The following is a 21,974-nucleotide window of genomic DNA, read 5'->3' on the forward strand; positions in this document are numbered from 1 at the left end:
GATTCAGTCGTGATAAAATCCATGAAGTGAATCCAAATGAGCGTGGGTTGAATCCAATACTCAACCCTTATGAGTACTTATGAATGTTGTAGCAACTATTGCATTGTCTAAAGCACTTTAGACAAATCATACAAGCCAAATTCACGATAGTCTTGATTCATATCTACTTCCAACATATGACCGACTGTGGATGGTTTGAATAACTTGGTCATTCGGGAGAATGACCTAGTTATTCTGGAAGTCAAAACATGAAAAGTGAAACACAAAATAATATTAGTCCTATATGGCCTCAACACTTTGAGCGCAAATAAAACACCTTTTATCTAAGAACCATATTGATCACTCATTATTCATGTTTCGATTAATCAACTTAATACTTGAATTGAAAAAGTAGTGATGCCATGCTCCAAGAATGCATACTATGTTTCTCTAAACAATAGCTATGCCATACTACAAGTATGCACACTATGTTTACATATGGTCATCTCTTTGTAAAATGTATATCAATTGAACATGACTTCTATGATTCTCATTTCACAATCCCAATCCTTATTGTAAATGTAAGAATGCCAAGTTCTTGTCATTTACCGTAATCTATTCAATGATCCTCTTGTAATGATATTCACACAAGTCACAAAGACTTGGTAACAAACATTACAAAGTATTTCAATGGAAAGCAATTCCATGGAGATGAAGTCTCAAATTCAAAGTACATTCCTTTGAACATGCTTCTTTGCATAGATTCAAAGGATAACTTCCACCTATGGAAACAATTCCATATTCCCATCTTGACCATCACTTTTGAACAAGAGTTGCCTCTTTCCAAAATATGTCAATAAGACCCTAACTCTATACTTCCAATTGTCCATGAGTAACCAAACTTTGGAAAACCCCAAATTGTTCTCGACAATTGCTTAATCATCTTAGTCATATCCAGTTCTAATCCCTTTTCCTTTCTTAACGCCCTAAACATTAGGAAAATTTAGAATGGATGAATATTATAACACATGCAATCTATCCTATATCTGAAGCATATGGGATACGACTCATGCTATAATATTTTTATTTGCCATGTTCTCATAATTTGAACTATGAAGAGGGATGCCGTAATCATAATCGAATTTTGAGAAAGCAACATATAAAGAAATTCTTTATGTTGAACCATTCCAACATAACATTCATATATATTCTTGACTAAAGTTGATTAAAAACTCAATCTAAGCTTGTAGAATTGGAATGAAGTATAAATTTCTCTCCCTTAATTATAGTAAAACAACTTTTCAAAGCGAGTTGAAACTTTTGTTTTCTATAATTAACATTGCTAACTTGCAACATAATCATCATGCTCCCACTAGCATAATGATTATTATCTAACTAGCATAACACTTTATGTTCCCACTAGCTTTGACATGTAACTAGAAATCAATCAGATTTCAGATACTAGATTGCCTTGATAAGACTTTATCAAATCATACACCTGGAGTCTAACCCTTTCCTTAGATAGCTCACATGTGAGTCAAAACCTTTGCCATTCTCATTAGTTAGTGTGCTGGTTAACCACACACGCTCCACTAACGACATGAGAATGCAAACTTCACACTTGCTATCCACTTAAATCTACTTAGTGAAAGAGTTTCCTCACTATCATTTTCATGAATTGGAGAGAAACCTTTGACACTTAGATTTTGATGGTGTATGTGTTCCTATCCATGTAAATTTGACATAACCATAATCACACGACAAGGTTAATGACAAATCCAAATTCATATGGACTGAACTTGTGCAGTCTTAATTTCTTGCCACCTGGTAGCACAAGGGTCTGTCATTGCTTCCAAGTTGTTATGCAACCAGTTGAGAACTCTTAGAACTCCAATGCAAAACCAACTTTAACTGGAATGGGCACAAAATATGTCAACACGATAGGTTACAAACCTCAAGTCGTGGTCTAGTGATTAACAAAACTCTTGATTAGTTCTTGAATCTATCTTAAGATCCTTTTAAGGCTCCCACTGACCTCTTGACATATAAGATTCTCTTTGTCAAGAACCATTCCTTGACAAAAACGAATATTCAAGAGTTAGTGCAGATTCTTATCAAGTTAAACACTTCTCACAATTGGTCTTAGTTGGTCTTTGGTTTATCCAAAACATCACAACTTACTAATTTCAAATGTACAAGAGTAAGAACACATTTTACTCTACATTTAACAAGTGTTATAAACCTTTCTTAAGATTATGTCACTCAAGGCTTAATCTTGGAGTATGACTCTAAGATTTAATTTTGGAACGAAGTATAATTTATCTTTTGATCTAACCATTTCAACAATTCACGATTCCTCTCCTTAGTCAAACAAAATGAACTAAGGTGTCCTCAGAGGATCAATTGTGACATGGTTTCATAATCACTAAGATAATCATAACACAAAATACACAAGTACTCTCCCATCTCTTCAGATTGGAGAAACTTTTATCTTTCTGCCTTATTTGATTCTTCTTTTTCATTCTGCTATACATTGAACTTTTCCAATGTTTCAGAATTACACTTAAACTTGTAAGCATAATCATATTTACTAAACTTTAGTAAATCTTATCAACCTTTGTGGTGGACCTGACCAGCACACAACCAAGTGTACCCAATCCTTTAGTCCTTCACTTGACTCACATGCGAATGTGAACAAGGAATTAGTCTTAAGTTACCAAAGATGAAAATTCTCATTCACCACACAATACTACTTGCATGATTCCAAGTTTCTATCCAACTGAAACTTGGGTGATGAGAATCTTTCCTTATTTGGTAAACTATGACACTACCACAAATGAAAGAATCAAATCCCTTTCCTATATTGCTTATCAATGGAAACATATAATCAACAATTTTTCACAAATGCCATTGTAAGGATACTTAAAATAAATAAAATCAAAAACATTTTTCTTTTATTTTAAAACTTTTCGGAAAAATTTATCCTTACAATCCATATGGAAAACTTGTTGTTATTTATTCCTAAGCAATATATCATAACTCTTAAGTAACAACTCAAAATTCTGATCACCGAACCATGCGATCGAAATCCATCTTCGCGATCAGAATCAGCATATACTTCCTTTAAGTTTCTTCACTTTTTCTTTGATTCTTAAAACATCAACATGTGACCTCGTCACATTATGCAATAAGAATCTCAGAATAGAAACTTAATAGAGTTAGATAATGGACTTTACCTGAAGTAGAGTCAAACCTATTGACTTTACCATCCTTAAGATGTTTCAGGTAAATTTAGCAGCTTCACAACCAAAATCTTTCCTTTGGCAACAGAATCATATGGACTCTTTGGAAACGTACATGGAACTATCACAGACTCAACCTTTTTCTTTACCATTTGGTCAACCGAGTTGACTATGGCCGATCCCTTTCCATTGGGAAGAGAAAGTTTTTCCTGGACCTCCAATGTCACCATTTTCAATGTCCAAATAGGTTTGGAAAGTAGATCTTCCAATCCAATTTGCTTTACTAATGCTCCAAATCATTGCTGATTTAGCATCATCGAGCAAATAGGTAAGATCATTAAGGGTCTTGTTGCGACCTGTCATCAGGGAGTGACTGAAGAACCAAGTCAGCAGCCAGCTACCTCGAGACTTCGACACCCGACTCTCCTGACTTGTCAATATGTGGCTTAATCCCCAAGATCTAAGCACATATAAACTTTGCTTTCCAATAGGGATTGAGTGACTTAGAACTTATCAAGTCTTAAAACTTGTGGGATGGGGAGATTTATTGGAGGAGGTGGATTAAGTGAAGTATGATTTCTGGTCCCACAAATGCCCAACAAAGGGATTGATCTTTCACATTCATTGCCATTTGGGATATCATCTTCATTAGGAATCTTGTTCCTAAAGATTTGGGAAGACCATAGCTGTCTAAACTAGACATCTATAATGGGAGAAATTCAAGTTAGTTGATTTAAAGTCCTTAATACAACACCCAATATGAAGTATTAAGGCTAGGACCCAATAACCTATTTATAACTGGAAGAGGGATGCCGTAATCCAAGTTATAAAATAGTTAAAGGTAGGAAAATGACGATTTACCAATTTCCATCGTGAAAACGAAATATTTTATTATTAGGTTTTATTGGTTATGAAACTCCTAGATCTTTTGAGATACATTGAACTTTTCAATGGCATGTTTGAATCTCGATTGTGCCCTTTCAAATTTGTGACTGGGATGCCGAGGATCACAAACAATGTGTGAATAACCATACAAATTGACTTGGTACCCTTAACAATATTACCTAATCGATGTGCCGGTTAACCACACACGCTCCACCGATCTATAATAAAGTCAAGTTACCCTTTGCCACTCTTACTAGTCCATATTAGTGTGTCGGTTAACCACACACGCTCCACTAACGACTTGTTAAGGTACAAAGTGTAATTTTATGGGCTAGCACCTTTTCACATTTTCCTAAGTAACTAAGATTGAGAATTTATAAGTGTTTAGTTACTTAGTATTTTTTTCATTATACTTTTAATGAATATTTAAAGTCATATCCTACCCGTTCGGCTAACGACCCTCCACCAGTCAAGGAAGCGGTGGGTGAGAGTGGACACCCATTAAACTTCCATTTTATAGGCAGTAACCTTATACCCCCCTTATAGACCGGCTTCGTGAATGAGGCCTACTAACGGTAAGATTGACTTCCTCTTATACATATCTATATAATTAAAATTATAATAATAGTATAAGGGTTGAATTTTAAGCTTTTTAAAAATTCAATGTTCAATTTGGAATTAAAGTATACATGAGGAGTAACTTTTCAAATTCCAAAACTTGAGGGCAAGTTTTGAAACTATTTCAAGACTCTTTAAATCATAACTTATGAGTTTAATGGTTCATTAAAATGAAGACTCTTCATTTTAATGTAACCCCTTATTCTTTAAAAACACTTTAACGAAGTGCCTCTTCAACATCCATAACTTGAGGACAAGTTATGGAGTCATTAAAGTATTTAATGGAAAAAAATCTTACATTTTATGTAACCTACAAAACTTTTATGAGTTTTTAATATTCATAAATATGACTTTTCACATAACTTGAAGACAAGTTACAAAAACATATTTTATGAACTTCTTTTAGACTAATATGGATTGAAAACAACTAAAACATAATTTTTCATTATCAATCTAAACTAACTCATAAATCAAGGAAACATAAAATTCTTGAAAATTCATAACTTGAGGACAAGTTATGGAATCTATACAATTTTCAACAAGATCATGAATTATATCAACAAACAATTTGCACACAATTCCTATGATCTAGCAAAACTCATAAGCATGATTATTCATAATCAACAATTTTCAAGAATAACATGAACACATATAAACTTGAAACTTTTATTATAGCATTGAAATTGGTTTAACATAATCATTACCACATTTAAAACAAGTTTTATAAGCCCAAAACAGTCAAAGGTAATGATTCTAGACCAATTCCAGCACCAAAACTCGAAAATATGTTGTCTGGGGGTCCAACTCGTCGAGTGCATGAACAAACTCGGCGAGTTGGATGCATTTTTCCTTGGACTCGTCGAGTCCCTTCATGGACTCGGTGAGTCTGCTGGGCAGACAGCACCAAAAGTTGATTTTTTAAGCAGTTTAAGCAAGTACAACAAGAAAACAAGCCTTAGCTCTGATACCACTATTGGGTTTTGATCAATCTAACACTCCTAAGTGTACATGCAACCCTAAATACCTTGGATCTATGTTTTCTCTATTATGCATGCAAATATCAACTTTCCAAGGTATTGTACTATTCTAGCATACAAAACTTTGAATAACACAAGTTAGAATAACATACCTTTTGTTGGTGCTTGTCTTCATGAAGCTTGAGTGCCTAGTGCCCCAAGTGTGACACCTCAAATGGTTCACACAACACCATAAGCACTTGGAATAACTTAGAGAGAAATTAGAATACTTCATGAAATCATTTTGCCCTCACCCTCACACATAGTATACGATTTCTTGAGCCATGGGATTCTTTTATATGCTGGCTATTAGGGTTACACCATGTAACTCGTGACTTTACCCATTCCTTATGCTCCATGGATTTTAACCTCCATGGAGCATCCATGGGTTACCCCCATGAACTTAGTCCAACATAAGGAATCTTTGATCACAAGCCCACATATATAAGAATGAATGATTTACACAATCAACCCATATATTTAATTAGTCTCCTTTTGATCACTTAATTAATTCTTGATCAATACTAATTAAATAACCTTATTAATATATTAGAACTTATAATATATTAATAAACCTTAAGTGTTATTTCTCTCATTTTAGTCTATCCAAGTGCATGATGCCATGCAACCCAAATGGACCGTGTCGGGTCGGGTCAAGTTTTACCAATTATAGTTATGGACTTAGACATTAATCCAACAGTTAAAATGATAGAGTGAATGAGTTGGGAATGTGTGAGGATGGTGTGGAAATGGAAGTGCCGCCTAGGTATTTAAATTGTGAAATAAAGAGTCATATGATGTTAATTATAGCTGTCAGAATTGAACTCGAAATTTGTAGAAGTTGCAGATTGAAGTGAAATTTGACTATAATCTGTTGAATGAAAACCCTAATCATTGATCCAATTGACAACAACCGTTCATGAGAAATTTAAACGAATCTTCTTATAGTTGTGCGAGTAGCATCACATAAATTCCAAATAGGAAAAGTGATACTAATTTTAGTGGATATGTGTTGATATTTTCTCAATTTGTTCTCCCATATTCTACTTTAATTCCACTAGATTACTTATATAAGACGCTGATTTCAGATATTCCAATTAACAAGAACAACGATAACCAATATCTTTACAATAAGATGTTCATGGTTTTATGAATTTGATTGGCTGGAATTTGTTCTTATCTGTTCTCAAGTTAGAAAATGTTCTCGTATGAACATATATGTATTGTAGATTTTCTTGGTTTCCTTCTCGTTCCTATATATAAGTTTGTAGTCCGTCTTTATTATTCATGAAATAAAATGAATATCTTATATATATATATATATATATATATATATATATATATATATATATATATATATATATATATATATATATATATATATATAGAGAGAGAGAGAGAGAGAGAGAGAGAGAGAGAAGAAAGATCATTTGAGAACTCATAGCTTTCCGAGAACCTGAGAAGTAAAAGTGGAGTGTTAGATAAAAAAAATGAAGGGTTAAGATGCATAGTGTTGTTTTTGTAAACAAATTGAAAACTAAAGACTTAGGGGTATCTTAATTAATAAAGACAAGGGTATTATAGGACGCAAAAATATTATTAAATTGTATATTAATCTAATATTGACAAATTAATCTTGCAACAAATCTCTCTCTCTCTCTCTCTCTCTCTCTCTCTCTCTCTTACTAACTCACGATATGGTGTTCTCCTACCAAGTACCTTATTCTCTGGTTCTTCCTTCAACAACCTTCTTATCTGGTGTTGGATGATTTATGCTATTACATCGTCTTTGCCTCCTCCGTCATGATTTTCTCATCGAGTCTTCCTGTTTCCGTGAAAATCAACATCACTGCGTCCAATCCATATCTTGAATTAATCATCAGTCCACGTGAGAATGTTTTCAACAATCAATTTGTTTTTTTATGGAATATCCCATCCAACCTCCTCCGTTGATGATGCACTTACTGACTCCATCATCGATTAATCAAAACAAGATCTCTTCATCGATCTAATTTTGGAATCGATTGCTAGTTAATTACCTAAAATCGACACATTCGACTTGGACCCAAATTCCACCGTCATTGATTTATCCAGTTAATCAGAAGAGAATGAAGATTGATTCTGGAAGAGTCAAACAAGACTTTGTTTCTAGTTTCCTTTAATGCATATGATTCTGTAAGTTTCATTTTTCAATGGGAAAATGACTTACAACCCCAACTAAGTTTTCAAATCGTTCAAAAAAATCTCACTAATGTTTTGTCTGTTCAAGAAAACTCAACGAACTTAACCTTTATCTAGAAAAATCCAACGAAGTTTCCAACCATTCAAAAAATCCCAATCATTTGTTGTCTGTTCAAAATGTTAAATTCATTGGGTTTTTTTTGAATAGACAAAACATGATTAATGTTTTTTGAACGGTTTTAAAACTTCGTTGGTCTTACAAATCATTTTCCCAATATGGTGATTTCCATAGAATCGAATAAAAATATAACATAGTTGATTTTTTTTAGACAAATGTTAAGTTTGTTGGTTTTTCTGAACAGACAAAATATGATTGGGTTTTTTTGATCGGTTTGAAAACTTCATTGCGCTCCTAAGTCATTTTCCCTTTTTCATTTGATTTTAGTTAGTTGTTGAGTTGTAAGGAGTTATAATCTTCTATGTGTATGATGAATTGAAATAGTTGATATTGCATATACGAGTTTCTTCATATGTAAATTATGTATGAAGCTAAAAAGACCAGACCTAATATGTAAATCCAGAAATTAATGTAGTATATATACAATTATTTAAAATGTGTGTTGTAGATACCTTCTCTCTTGTCAATTTCAATCTCATAAATTATTAGTAAAGTTCCTCAAAAAGGATTCACGAAATAAAGAAGTTTTAAGCGAGGATTTTGATCCAGTAAGTTGTCTCTTCAATTTGATATTCTTAAATATTCATAAATCCTTGTAGATAAATGGAGATGAGGTGTCTTCATTACGTATGTAAACTCTGATAAATTTCAAATTCGTCTCTCTTTTACATTTCCCTTCCTCCATAAGCTTGCTGTCATCTTTCAAATAGTTTTTGTTTATCAATTTAGAAAAAATATTTAGGAATCTCATTGTGCTTTGTATTATCTATTGTTTAATTAAAATTACATGGAAAATGCACGTGTATGACCTTGACTTCATAATTTTCTAAATTTTCGTAATTGTTTTATAAAGTTTGATTCTTATTGAATAACATGAGTTTGCTTATTAGTAATTTTAAGTAATCATTTTTCATTCCTTAGTAATTCAAGATAGAAGAGGAAAATGAACATTCAGACTATTAACTTTTTATCTAATCAAACTTTTCTATGATTGAACCATTAAATGAATGTTTGATTTCTAATAAACTTGCAATTATTAAGCCTCCATTGTTAATAGCTATTCTCCAAACTTTTTATCTATCTATCTATTATTTATTTAAGATTAATCTTATGAGAGGTTGAAGTTGCAAAAGCTTATGAGAAAGGAGGAACAACATGCCTTAGTGTCTTAATCGATTCAAAATATTTTCACATAGATATATAAATGTTTGATTAAACATATAATCATATTGTTATTAATATTTATATTCTGATTATTTTAATATCACAATATAGAAGCTTTGAGAATCTAGAGGCAATAAGAAATGTTGGTGTTTAGGTAAAAAAAATTTTATTAAATCTTTATTTATGATTTTACGATAAAGAGTATAAATTTTAGCAAGCATTTAATGGTAGTAAAAATGCATGAAGTGTCTGTTAGAAATTTAGGGTATAGATATACTTGGATCAGTGAGAATTGTGAAACACTTTCAGATTAAAGCATTTCGAGTGTACACTCAAAATCTCTAATCAGATGAAACTCACTATTTTTCTAGAATATAGAATGAAGAAGATGTTATGAATCTGTACTCAAAAGTGAATCCGAAATTGATCATATATAACAGAAAACTAACTTTTTGTCTTAAAACTGCCATATGGTAGTTATATATATAAATAACTTCCTGTCCAAAAACGGCCATATTATCTGTCATAAACTACCATAAAACTAGGTCTATAAATGGATCACAAAACTGGGTGTTTTTTTTTTTTTTATCAAAATACGGATTAAAGCCCGACTCCAGCTAGGGGCTCTGCCCCTTGGACCACGCCAGGGGCTGCCGCCCCTTGGACCCCGCTCATAAGGACGCTGCCCACGGACCCCCGTCAGTTTAGTGGCTTCGCCTTTAAATAGCAGTATACTTTCAATAATGACAAAATCAAACAAATATGTAGTCCACATCATACTGATTTGTTCGATAATTCTCAAAGTGACATTGATCAACAAATTAACCCCATTACACTTAAATAATATTAGTGATATAAAATCACCAACAGTATCCTCTTTTGCATAATGAATTTATTATGGATGTATGACAACTTTACTATGCATTTTAAGTTGGTGAACTATTATTCCATTTTGAGTTGGTGGAGAGATATATCTAAAATGGACAACTGAAACTAATGAGTTTTAGGATACATAAGTGAATCACATAAGAATTACACATGATTCACATGAAAATCAAACGTAATTCACATATGAATCATATTTAATTCACATGTAAATCACACATGAATTACATGTGATTCACATGTAAATCTCAAGTAAATCACATATGAATTACATGTGATTCACATATAAATCACAAGTGAATCACATATGAATTATGTCTATATACACACATGCATTTTGTGTGAGTGTTCTTCGTTAATTATTTTTAAAAAATTTTCTTGTGAATTTCACATTTGAATATTAAAGGATACAGTCACATGTGAATATCGCATTATATAATCATATTTGAATATCACATTATGTAATCACATGTGAATTTTACATTATATAATTACATGTGAATCTTAAATGATATATACATATGTATATTTGTCAATATTCTTTGCATTAAACAATTTTTTTTTTTAATTTTCTTGTAGATTTGGAATAATTTGTGGAAAATATTGAAGACATGAATGTGATAAATTGAAGAAAATATGGAAATTTTGACATGAAGAAATGATAGTACTTTGAATCTTTTTACCGTTTTTTTTATATTTAATTTTATATCGAATAAAATACTTGTATTATTGTCTTTATATATTAGTAAATAAAAATGTGTTTTTATGATTTACTTATAAATATTATTGTCACACCCCCGAACCAGACGGTGGAAACGTCCGGGGGCTGTTGTGACTCAATTGAATACCATCACAATGAATATACATGAAACATAACATTATACATCACCAAGCATTGGAATGATACAACTGGTAGCGTTTACATCCATTACATTGTTTCAAAATATTACATTCCAAAATACATGGTTCATTGTTACTTAAACAACCGCAAAACAATTATAGAGTACAGTCCTTTCTTCACTTATCTGTTACCTGAGAATACAAGTATTTTGAAAAACGTCAACACGTGAAATGTTGGTGAGTTCATAAGTAATGTTTGAAATCCAAAGTTTGTAATGTTTTGAAAAACCACCAGAAAATCCGATATTTTCTGAAAATATAATAGCGTAAAAATATGTGAAGATCCGTGAGTATGCTTGTTTGAATTCTATAGATGTAAGCGTAAGAGTTGTGAAATTCGACATGTAGTTCATAAGTGTACTTGTTGAAAACCCTAGGAAAACCCGACGTTTTCCTATCACTTTGCTTTACTTAGTTTGTGTGCTGTTATTTCGTTACGTTAGAGGTGTTCGTTGAGCTCCGGAGGCATTGAGTATACAGAGAGTGGTGAATTGTTGTAACGTACGTTAATGAAAACGTCCAGTTGACAACCGTGCTAGCGATCCCTTAGGCGTCACTCGCAGTTATTCACGCAACTCAATCCTCCCGGACTTGTGTAGTCCCATGACCGAGGAGAAAAAGTGAAGGTGCGAAACCCTCGGTATTTCCCTACGTCGTTCAAGACCATTGCAATTGCGAAGGGCCCGGAGCCCAACCCACAATCGTGAGTTCCCGACTTTACTAGCAGCACTGAAGGACCCTTGGGGACCAGCATCATGTTTGCCATTGAAAGTCCTTTTACACGCGGTCGAGTCGTATTAGACCCAACTACATGTAAGCAAGTGTCCTTTGGGCCTAAAGATCATGTCATCGGGCTAGCTAGGCTCGACAAGCATGATTTGCAACTTTTGGGCCTAAGGAGTGTACGTCGACGTATTGAGTAATTCCAAGAGAGTAAAGAGTTCAAAGAGTTCCATATGTGTATTGAGCGTTGTAGTGTTAGTAGTTTTGGATTTGTTATTGATTCGAGACCGAATCAATTCGTTTGGTAACGATTGTTGGTGATATTGTGTATTGTAATCCATCGAGAGTCGTAGTATCAATCTTTGTTCACAACGAGTGTATTGAATTATTATTGAAAATTTTCTGTTTACAACCCCTCTTTATTTTGTAAATTTACTTTTTCACCCCTTTAGGTAAAATAATTTCCGGTTTAGTCCTTAAACCATTTTTTTTGACATGTTAACACCAAAAATTATTGAAATTAATATTTTTCAGCATATTTTTCATTGAAAACAGTTTAAGTCCCTGAAATTGCAGTTTTCTCGGTTGTAACCCCTCTTTTTCGCAATTTTTACATTTTTGGCCTAAATTGGAAAATTTTGCAACTTTGGTCCTTTTTAAATTTGAAAAGCATTTTAAACCTTTTAAAAGTACTTGTGACACTAGTGGTCCATTGTTTTACAGAAAAACACAGTTTTGGCCCTCCAAAACAGAAAATTTCGCATAATGGGCTCTATTGGGCCGAAATTGTCATTTTTAGCCCATTAAGCTTGAAATTTATGCTTATAATCCTCCAAATAGTATATTTTCAGAAAATACATTATGGAAACTGTTTTGACTCATCTCACCCATCAGATTTCGAAATATTTCATTTTAGGCCCTTCAACTTTGTATTTTTAACATTTTGTGTCAAAAAAAATGAGTTTTTAGCCCAAAATAAGTGTTGTCAAGCCATTTGGCTATTTTTCTTGGTATACTTTGCATGTAGTAGTATATTTTATGCTAGTATAAAATATATCTCGGTTTTTAGCAATTCATAACTAGATCTAGCATCAAATCATACAAAACATACATATAAGCATAGAATTCAACCAAAACATACACATAATGATGGATCTACACCTTTGCTTGTATTCTCCCCCACAAAAACTTATAAAAACCGAAAATAAGGGGGTATGAAGCTCACCTTGGGTGTTGATTCGGTTTTTGAAGAAAGAATGGAAGAAATGAAGTGATTTTTGGCCTTAGCACCCTTTTCTTGAAGATCTCGAGTTTGGTGACTTCTAAGGTGCATGATCACAAGTTGGAATAGATTTAGAAGAGATTTTTGATGAAATGAAGTAGCCAGATCATGGATTAGTCATCAACTTACCTTAGATGATGATTTTGGTGATGGATTCTCCTTGAAAACTCCTTAAATCTCGAAATTATGGAGGAGGAATGAGAGAGTATCTTTGAGAGAAGAATGAGTGAATTTTGTGTGTGTGTTTGAATATGGCCGAGAGCAAGAGAGAGAGGGAGAAGAAAAGAGATGCATGAAAGGATGGTGCATGGAAGTATGGGTCTCTTGCATGGAAGTCCTTTGGTTACTAGTGAGGTGGCAAGCAAATAGTCAACTCTTCCATTTCTTCTTGGACTTGGGCCTTGGGCCGAGAGTTTGGAAGGGAAAAGGAAAAATTTGGGCTTTTTTGCCCCTAAGCCCAATATGAGAGTTTGTTTGGGTATGTTTTAAGCCTAAAAGAATGTGGTAGGATTTTTGCATTTTTGTTGGACTAGTTTAGGTTATTCGTGGATCTAAGCTTTTAATTCCTTTCATTCTAGGCCCAATATGGCCCAAAATATTGAAATAAATAGATGTGGGTCCAATTAGAGCCCATTTAAGGGTTCTAAGCCCATGATAGTCATATTGGAAGCTTATTGGTCCATTTAGGTCCAATAAGGAAGTCCTAATCCAAAATGGACCTAATCAAGAACTTCTAGGGTTTCCAATTGCTTGATGTAGTGAATTGGGGTTTAATTTTCCATTGTGTAAGCATCATACATGCTCTTGAGTTTTTGAATTCAACATTTACTTGAGTATAGTGATTACAAGACACAAAATTTCTAGTTGTGACAATTATAGTATAAGAAATATACATACATGAACTTGAAAAATATGCACTTATAAATTTTAAAATTTTAAGTTTACAAACTTTAAAATATTATACTAAAATTTTTAAAATTTCAAAATTTTAAAATCTAAAATATCCAAATACTTAATTTTTTATTAAATATTAATTTTTTAAATAATTTAGGGTCCTCGATTAATCGCTGATTAATCTCCACAGAGTCTGATTAGTCGCTTATCGCCAATTGACCGGCGACCTACCGCCGAACGATTTTTATAACCTTGATATATATATATATATATATATATATATATATATATATATATATATATATATATATATATATATATATATATATTGTTTTTTTTTCTTTTTAAATATTCGTGTTTTCAAGAACAAACACATGAGCATTCCTTGGAAAGTGAATCATCTTGAACATAGGAAACATTGTTTTATAGCAACCATGTAAGCATTACACAATTATTTAGTTTGGCCTCTTAAATAGTCTCCATGTTGCAACCTTTTGTTCAAAATTTATGAAAAATAGTACAGAAGAAGCATTAAGGACAACACAATATCATCAGAAAAGCTCTATCCAAAACAATTATTGGGAAAAAGATTAAATATGTGAATCTTTAGACATGGGAACAAATCAAGGATATTCATTAATCATGAAAAAAACCCACGCGGCCCCTTCCAGGTTTGATATCACCATTGAATGTCAACTCGATCCTTCACATCATTAATCATTAATATCTTATATTTGTTGAATCAACAAAATTAAACACCCCTACTTGGTTGATATTGATGCTTCTTAGCCTTGAATGCAACCGTTTTGAAGCTTTGTCGAATCTCAACCTCAATTAATATTAATTGTTAAAAATAAGTGTAATTAACCAAAGTAACATCAAACGATAAATAAAAATAATAGCCATTCATAACCAGGAAAAAATCTCACCGTGAAGAGGTTTACAACTACATGAAAATAAAAATACAATTTATTTAATTAATTTAACATAAAAATAAGCATGCATGTGATAACTATGAACAAAACATAACCAAATTAAGGATAATCTAGCAATTCCACCATGTAAGCATATATATATATATATATATATATATATATATATATATATATATATATATATATATATATATATATATATATATATATATATATATATATATATATATATATATATATATGAACCGGCAATATATATTAAAAATGGATCAAAAACTAGTGATAAGCTACACAAGCAAAGTACAAATACGAAGAAAAACACGAAAAAAATTAAATGCAATGGAAAGGGTTAACGCATCATTCATTTCACTTCACTATCTCACCATATTTACTTTTATATTTAACCGAAAGGAATACCATTGATTTTACCATGTTGCACACTTTCAAAGAAATACCACAATAATAAACAAAGGCACTCAATATCATGACTACACCGACCGTGATTGATAATAATAAAAAGAGGCAAACTTTATCTTGAAACACTACAATAAACGTTAGCATTACCGGTGATGTCGGGCAATAGCGGCGACATGTAATTGACGCGTTACATGTTGCAGGTATTGCCCGGCGTCGCCGCTAATATTCACTTACAACGATTTGCGTCAAAATTACTCCCATCTGTCCAATTTTTTTTCAATCCAATGGTTCTAGAGGAAAGCGAAACCGTGTTGGGTTTTCCCTCCAAGTGTCGCCGTTAATGCCCTTGCAGAGAACCCATTTTCAGTTTCCCTCTCTGTGACATTTCTTTATGCACTTTCTTGTTTCTTTCTCTCGTTTTTGCGACTTAGTGGACTAGGAAGCAAAAAGTTGGTACCGGTGCTAGCCCCTCCTTCCCCCAAGACCGCCACAGCCCCCAAAAACAGCGACCTTGAGCTAAATTCCGAAATTGTTAACATTCAAGGTCGAATTCCTCCTCTTTTTTATTATTTTTCTGTTTTGGTGTTAGTTTGGATGATAAATTGTTAGTAATTTTCAATTTTGTTGAGTGATGATGTTTGTATTTTGAGATATGAAGTGGTTGTGTATTTTGTTTGATTGCATACATTTTGTTGGATTGTATGCTTTTTCAGATTTGTGGGAAGTTTTTATGCATTTTGTTGGATTGTATACATTAGCGGCAACAAACTATTAGTGGCGACGTTGGACTATTAGTGGCGACGAGTACAATAGCGGCGATGAGTAACCTTTAGTAACGACTATGTATGTATTAGCGACAAAGCATTATCTGCGACGCATCTGCAGCGACATGTCGCCGCTAAAGGTATTAGCGGCGACCTCCCCCACCATTAGCGACCACACGCGTTGCCGCTATTACCCAGACTACAAGATTATTGTTTTCCAACTCCTTTTCAAATATCCTGACTAAACCATGAAAATCAACCTTCTTTTCCAATAGCTTGCAACCCCATACACACAAATATACAAACGTACACATACCTCTGCATGAGACTTTTTTTTCTGATGTATATTGTCTCCAAGTTCCTTTAAGCCGAAGATTTCAAGTTCATTTGTTAAGTACACACAAATGTGAAATCAAAATCATAAATTCCTCCAAGATTTGTAAGTTTTAAAGGGTATGTAAAAGAAATCATGGTGTGTGTAACAAATCCAAAAAATAAAAGAAAAACAAAACTAAAATTGTGTTGTGTGTGTGCGTGTTGTTGCGGTTGTCACAAACCAGAACGAGACCTCGTAGGTGGTGCCATAAGGTTATGTCGATACATGTGAGTAAATTGCAATGAAAAACCGTATGAGAGGGACTCATATTTATAGTTTCACGCTTTTCCAATAGCGTGTAACTATAACTCCAAAATTGACGTTACCTTACCTTTTATGTTTTAAGTAGTCAAAATGAGTTTTAATAATTATATCATATGAATTTTTAAAAATTGGCGTATGTGATATGTATCGGCCCACACTCCTCAATTATGGTTTTTTTTTTTTTTTTTTTTTTTTTTTTTTTTTTTTTATCATTAATTTGTTTAATTTGTCATTTGTACTTTAATCTTATTATATTTGTACATTTAGCCTTAAAGTTTAGATTATTTAGAATTTTAATATTATTTTATTGATGTTGAATTTTAATATTATATATTATCGACTAATCAAAACTTATGGATTTTAAGTATTCATGAAATAAAACATACAACTAATATTATTGCAAAACATGTATTACTTGATCCTTACGCATATACTCATACTTATTTAACTTAAAAATCTAGTTCCATAAATAAATTATAGACTTCATTTACAAATATACCCATACTTATTTAACTTAAAAATCTAGTTCCATAAATAAATTATACACTTCGATTACAAAATGTTAGATTAAATAAAATTTTAAAATTTTATAGAGAAGCCCTCATGCAATCCTTAATTAATTTTGTTTTTGCACCTTTGGACTTTAGGTTTTCGATGAAGTATGAGGTGATGTATTAAATGGAGGGCATTTAAGGTATTTAATATTTTGACCAGAAATAATTGCAATTATGAAAATTGTAGGGGCCAATCTTAAAACCGAGACACTTCGGCATCAAGAAAGGATAGACCTAAAATTGAGCCGCAATCATGACCCTTCTGTTGCCACGTGTCAAAACTCCCAGTTTCCGGCAAGCCACGGATCCATCAAATCATGGAACACGTCATGCGTATTTCTATCCAGATATTTATTTAATTCAAAAATAAAAAAATTATTATATTACATAAATAAAACTAGAGCTATCTAGAGAAGCTTATAAATATCACAAATCTGTTTGACTCCTTCAATTTTCTTTCCAATCCTGCTTTCTACCTCCAAAAAAAACACACAGAAAAACATCGAGATTCTTTTCTGTTTATCTCAAAATCTGTCCGGATAACGACGAATTTATAGATTCTAAACAGAAGAATTGTTAATTAGAGTGAAGCGAAGTGAGGTTGCTTTTAATTTGCTGTGTATTTTCATCTACAGGTATGTTTTTCTCTCGATCTATTTAACTATCGATCTATTTACATATGTAAATGATTCCTGTTTAGTTATTAATTTCACGATCTTATGGAAACTTAAAATAATTTTGGTTATCAACATCTGCATTAGCTTTAATGGTGTAAGACTTTGGGAGCAAGAAAACTTCTGGAGTAAATAAAATTGAATTTTGCTTTTTTATTTAATACTAATAAATCGTAACAAACTTCGGCACCAAGCAAATTCTCTTCATTTGGCTTTTTCTTAACCACTTGTTTCTTCACCTATATATTAAATACCTGTGAGCTGTGCTGATTTCTTGTTTTGTATTCAGAAACACACAAATGGTTTATTCTACTCAAATTCTATCAATGGAGTCCTCCCGAAAGAGAAAATCCCGAAGTAGACGCGAAGGCCCAAAAGGGGTAGCAGAAACTCTTGCGAAATGGAAGGAATACAACAAGAAGATCGATAAATTAGATGAAAAAGCTAAACCAACACGTAAAGTCCCTGCAAAAGGGTCAAAAAAAGGTTGCATGAAAGGTAAAGGAGGACCCGAGAACTCAAGGTGTAATTTCAGAGGTGTAAGACAACGAACATGGGGTAAATGGGTAGCTGAGATTCGAGAACCCAATAGAGGTAGTCGATTATGGCTTGGAACTTTCGGGTCAGCAGTTGAAGCTGCCCTAGCTTATGATGAAGCTGCCCGAGTCATGTATGGTCCTTGTGCTCGTCTCAATCTCCCAAACTGTCGAACCATGAGTGAGTATTATTCTGAATCAATGGTGGTTCCTAATGGTGCTTCAAGTTGCGACTCCACTACAACGTGTAGCCATTCTGAAGACTCAAAAAACGGGTCGGGTAGTCAAATGGTTAAAGATGATTGTGAATCGAATAGCAACGAATCTGGTAATCCGCCATTGATGACGAATGTTAAACAAGAAGTTGAAGATCAGGAAGATGGGAAAGATGTTAAAGTTAAGGAAGAACCTGATGAGATTGATTTTCAAAACGTTCATGTTGATCATGAGTTGTTTGATATGGAAGAGCTTCTTGAATTGATGGATCAAAAAAGCCCGGGTTTGAAACCCGACCCAGGAAACCAAGTGCATGATCAAGGTGGTGAAGTTGATCGGCGGAGTTTACCAGACTGGCGGCAGCAAGAGTTGCCGGAGGTTGGCAACCGGAGCAAGGATGAAGACGGTGGTGGTGATTATGGGTTTGATTTTTTGATGCCCGGAAGACCCGAAGATTATAATTTTACATTAGATGATCTAGGGTTTGATTTAGGAGGTGATTTGGGTTTATCAGCGCTGTGAAATTAATTGTTAGATCGGTAAGTAGTATTTATCAGGGAAAACATGTTCGTTCTGCTGACGTCATTTGGAATTTTAGGGTAGTTGTAAGTTAAAGATTTGTAGATAACCCCGTATGTACTCTAATTAAGCAAAAACAGTAATATAATTAACTAGAGTTTTTTTTTTTTTTTCTTTTCTGTATTATATTTTGTCTCCATTTATTGTGATCGGTTGACTGCAGATGATCTTGAGTTATTGACAAATACAATTAATTAAGTGGATAAAGAACAATTTGTTTCCACTAAGCAAATGGGTATGAAGTGTCGACTTTTATCATATTGGTGTCGATTCTTGTTGTGGTGTTGTTGATCATGTTCATTTGATGTAAACTTTGTTGATTTTATAAATATAAGTGTCATTGGTGCACCGGTACTTACGCATTTCAGGTTGATGGAATGATTATGGACTGTATAGAAATTGGAAGCACGTTAATGTGCTCATGCAGTCGTTTGTAAAATAAAAAATAATAAAAATAGGAAAAAGGAAAAAACATTGTCTAAATGGATAAATATAAACACAGTCATTTGTAAAATAAAAAATTAAAAAAGAAAAGTAGAAGAAAAACGTTGTCTAGATAAAGTATAAGCACGTTAATATACTCGCTTCTAAAACAAAAAGTAAAATAAAAATAAAAGATAAAAAATAAAATAAAATACAATGTTGTCTAACCGGATAAAGTATAAATATATTAATGTGATAGTAATTTGTTAAAAATAAATAAAAAAAAAACACTAAAGTAAAAGAATGATAATGTCAGATAATGTCCAGTTTTTGTTTGTAGATTTGCGTGGTCTTTTCTGTCTGCACCGTGCAGACATTAGTCTTAAACTGTTTGTTTTTTTGAAGATTGCAGACTTAAAAATGTCTGCGCTCCCTCTTTTTGGCGTAGATTTGAACCAGAGTCTTCTAACATATTCAAACATCTTCTAGTCTAAAAAAACATATATATCTTTATTTTTTTTAAGTTTTTTTTTTAATTTATATTTTTTCTAACTTTATTAATGATAAACAATTTGAAAAAAAAAATTATTAATGATAAACAATTTGAAAAAAAAAATTACAAAACTTAAAAGAAAACGTTCGACGATACGAATATGAGATTTTTGATAAATTTTTAAATAAAATTTTATTACAATAATAATCGTTGAAGTTGTTTATATAAATATGAAAAAAATATCATAATATATTATTATATTTTTTGGCCAAATTTTATAAAATATTATTTAATACAGTATCGTCAGTTTCTCGAGAAAATATTTATGGTACGTTTTTAATGGATTTAACTGAAAAATCGAAATTTATTTCCATCCATTTATGTATCAAATTCTTTGATCACTAATTATAATGTTTAGTTATAACTTTGCAACAAAAGTTGTTGGTTTTTATCAAATATGTATGTTAATTATTACCCATTTTTTTTAATAAATACATAAAAGTTGATCTAGATTCATTAATTATTTATAACAAAGTCATAAAATATTAAAAAAAATCACTTTGAAGTTTAAAAAAATCATTTTATTTAGATTTTAGTTTATTTTAGTAGCCTGCATATATTAAAAAAACAAACAGTTTTCTTTTTTCAGTCTGCAGACGTTTGGTCTACTTCTTCTACTACAGAGATCTACAGATGTGATCCGCAGACTGTAAACATTTTGCCTCAGAAAAAACAAACAACACATAAGTGTTTTTTTTACTAAGTCGCGTGGAACACTTCCTTACGATGTACTAATGACTAGGATAGCAAGAGATGCAATAAAGAATGCTACGAAGTAAGAAATAAAGCTTTTATTATAGACCCAAGTACTTTACAATGTAATTTCCCAATGATTCCTACAAATGAGACATCATTCCTATTTATAGGTACCTTAGACCTCCTCAAATGGAAGTTTCTAGGTACCGATCATTCTTGAGTAATCTAGACTCTTCTAATTATATACATGGCCTTTATAAGACTCTAGAATATGGTATACTTGTCTACGATGCTCTAGAAATCTCTAGGTCGTCCTGACATTATCCAAATCGCTCTTGTATGAACTAACATGTTCTAGATCGTTCCAAAGTCTTCCGGGTCGTTCTAGCTTCTTCTAGTGCCCTCTTGATTATTCTAGATCGTTCTCATTTGTTTCACAGACATCTATAATATTCTAGCATCTTCCAGGGTCTCGCAGAGCATTCTTGATCTCTCCGGAGACTTCTCGAGCATACTTGATCATGTTGGATTTTTCTAGACGAAAGTGGAATTTTCTAGAAACTTGGTTCGTGACACCCTCCCCCACTTAAACCCTTGATGTCCATGTCAAGTATTCTTGTATAGCGATCTTTCAAGTGAGGTGTCACTTGTGTTCTTACTTCCTTGCCTGTTATGGGTCTTCTTGTAGCCTCATGGAATATCAAACAAATTCACAAGGTTGATCGCCACCCTATCTTGCATTGGCATGTGTCAATACCTTGAACAACATTGTTTGGTTTCACGTACTTATTGATTCGATCATTATGATTACTAGTCGCTTGTCAATTTTGTTTTTTCTTCCAACTTAGGGTATTGTTCCGTATCTTCACGACTTCTTTAAGGTCTTTATTAAACTTCATAGTCGATAACGTTCGAGACCTTGTTCTACTCCTTTCCAGAGGTACGATGTGAATGATTGCGCCTTTAGTAATACACATAGTGTCATCACTTTCGAATGACCATGGACGTACTTTGTCTAGGAATTCCATTCCTAATAGCAT

At 32.6% G+C, this 21,974-nt stretch overlaps 1 protein-coding gene across 1 annotated transcript; it reads left to right on the forward strand.

The window, feature by feature from the left end:
- Positions 1–17,709: 17,709 nt before the first annotated feature.
- LOC145015582 (dehydration-responsive element-binding protein 2C-like) lies at positions 17,710–19,372 on the forward strand. Its single transcript, XM_078974054.1, has 2 exons — positions 17,710–17,892; positions 18,221–19,372. The coding sequence occupies exon 2, from the start codon at positions 18,231–18,233 to the stop codon at positions 19,203–19,205; it is 975 nt and encodes a 324-aa protein (XP_078830180.1). The 5' UTR covers positions 17,710–17,892; positions 18,221–18,230; the 3' UTR covers positions 19,206–19,372.
- Positions 19,373–21,974: the final 2,602 nt, after the last annotated feature.

The sequence above is a fragment of the Lactuca saligna genome, chromosome 9, assembly GCF_052625555.1.
Source record: "Lactuca saligna cultivar CGN05327 chromosome 9, ASM5262555v1, whole genome shotgun sequence".
NCBI classification, from domain to species: domain Eukaryota; kingdom Viridiplantae; phylum Streptophyta; class Magnoliopsida; order Asterales; family Asteraceae; genus Lactuca; species Lactuca saligna.

Bases quoted from the DNA above. Each gene is read 5' to 3' on its own strand.
- LOC145015582 (XM_078974054.1), top strand. From the start codon at position 18,231: ATGGTTTATTCTACTCAAATTCTATCAATGGAGTCCTCCCGAAAGAGA.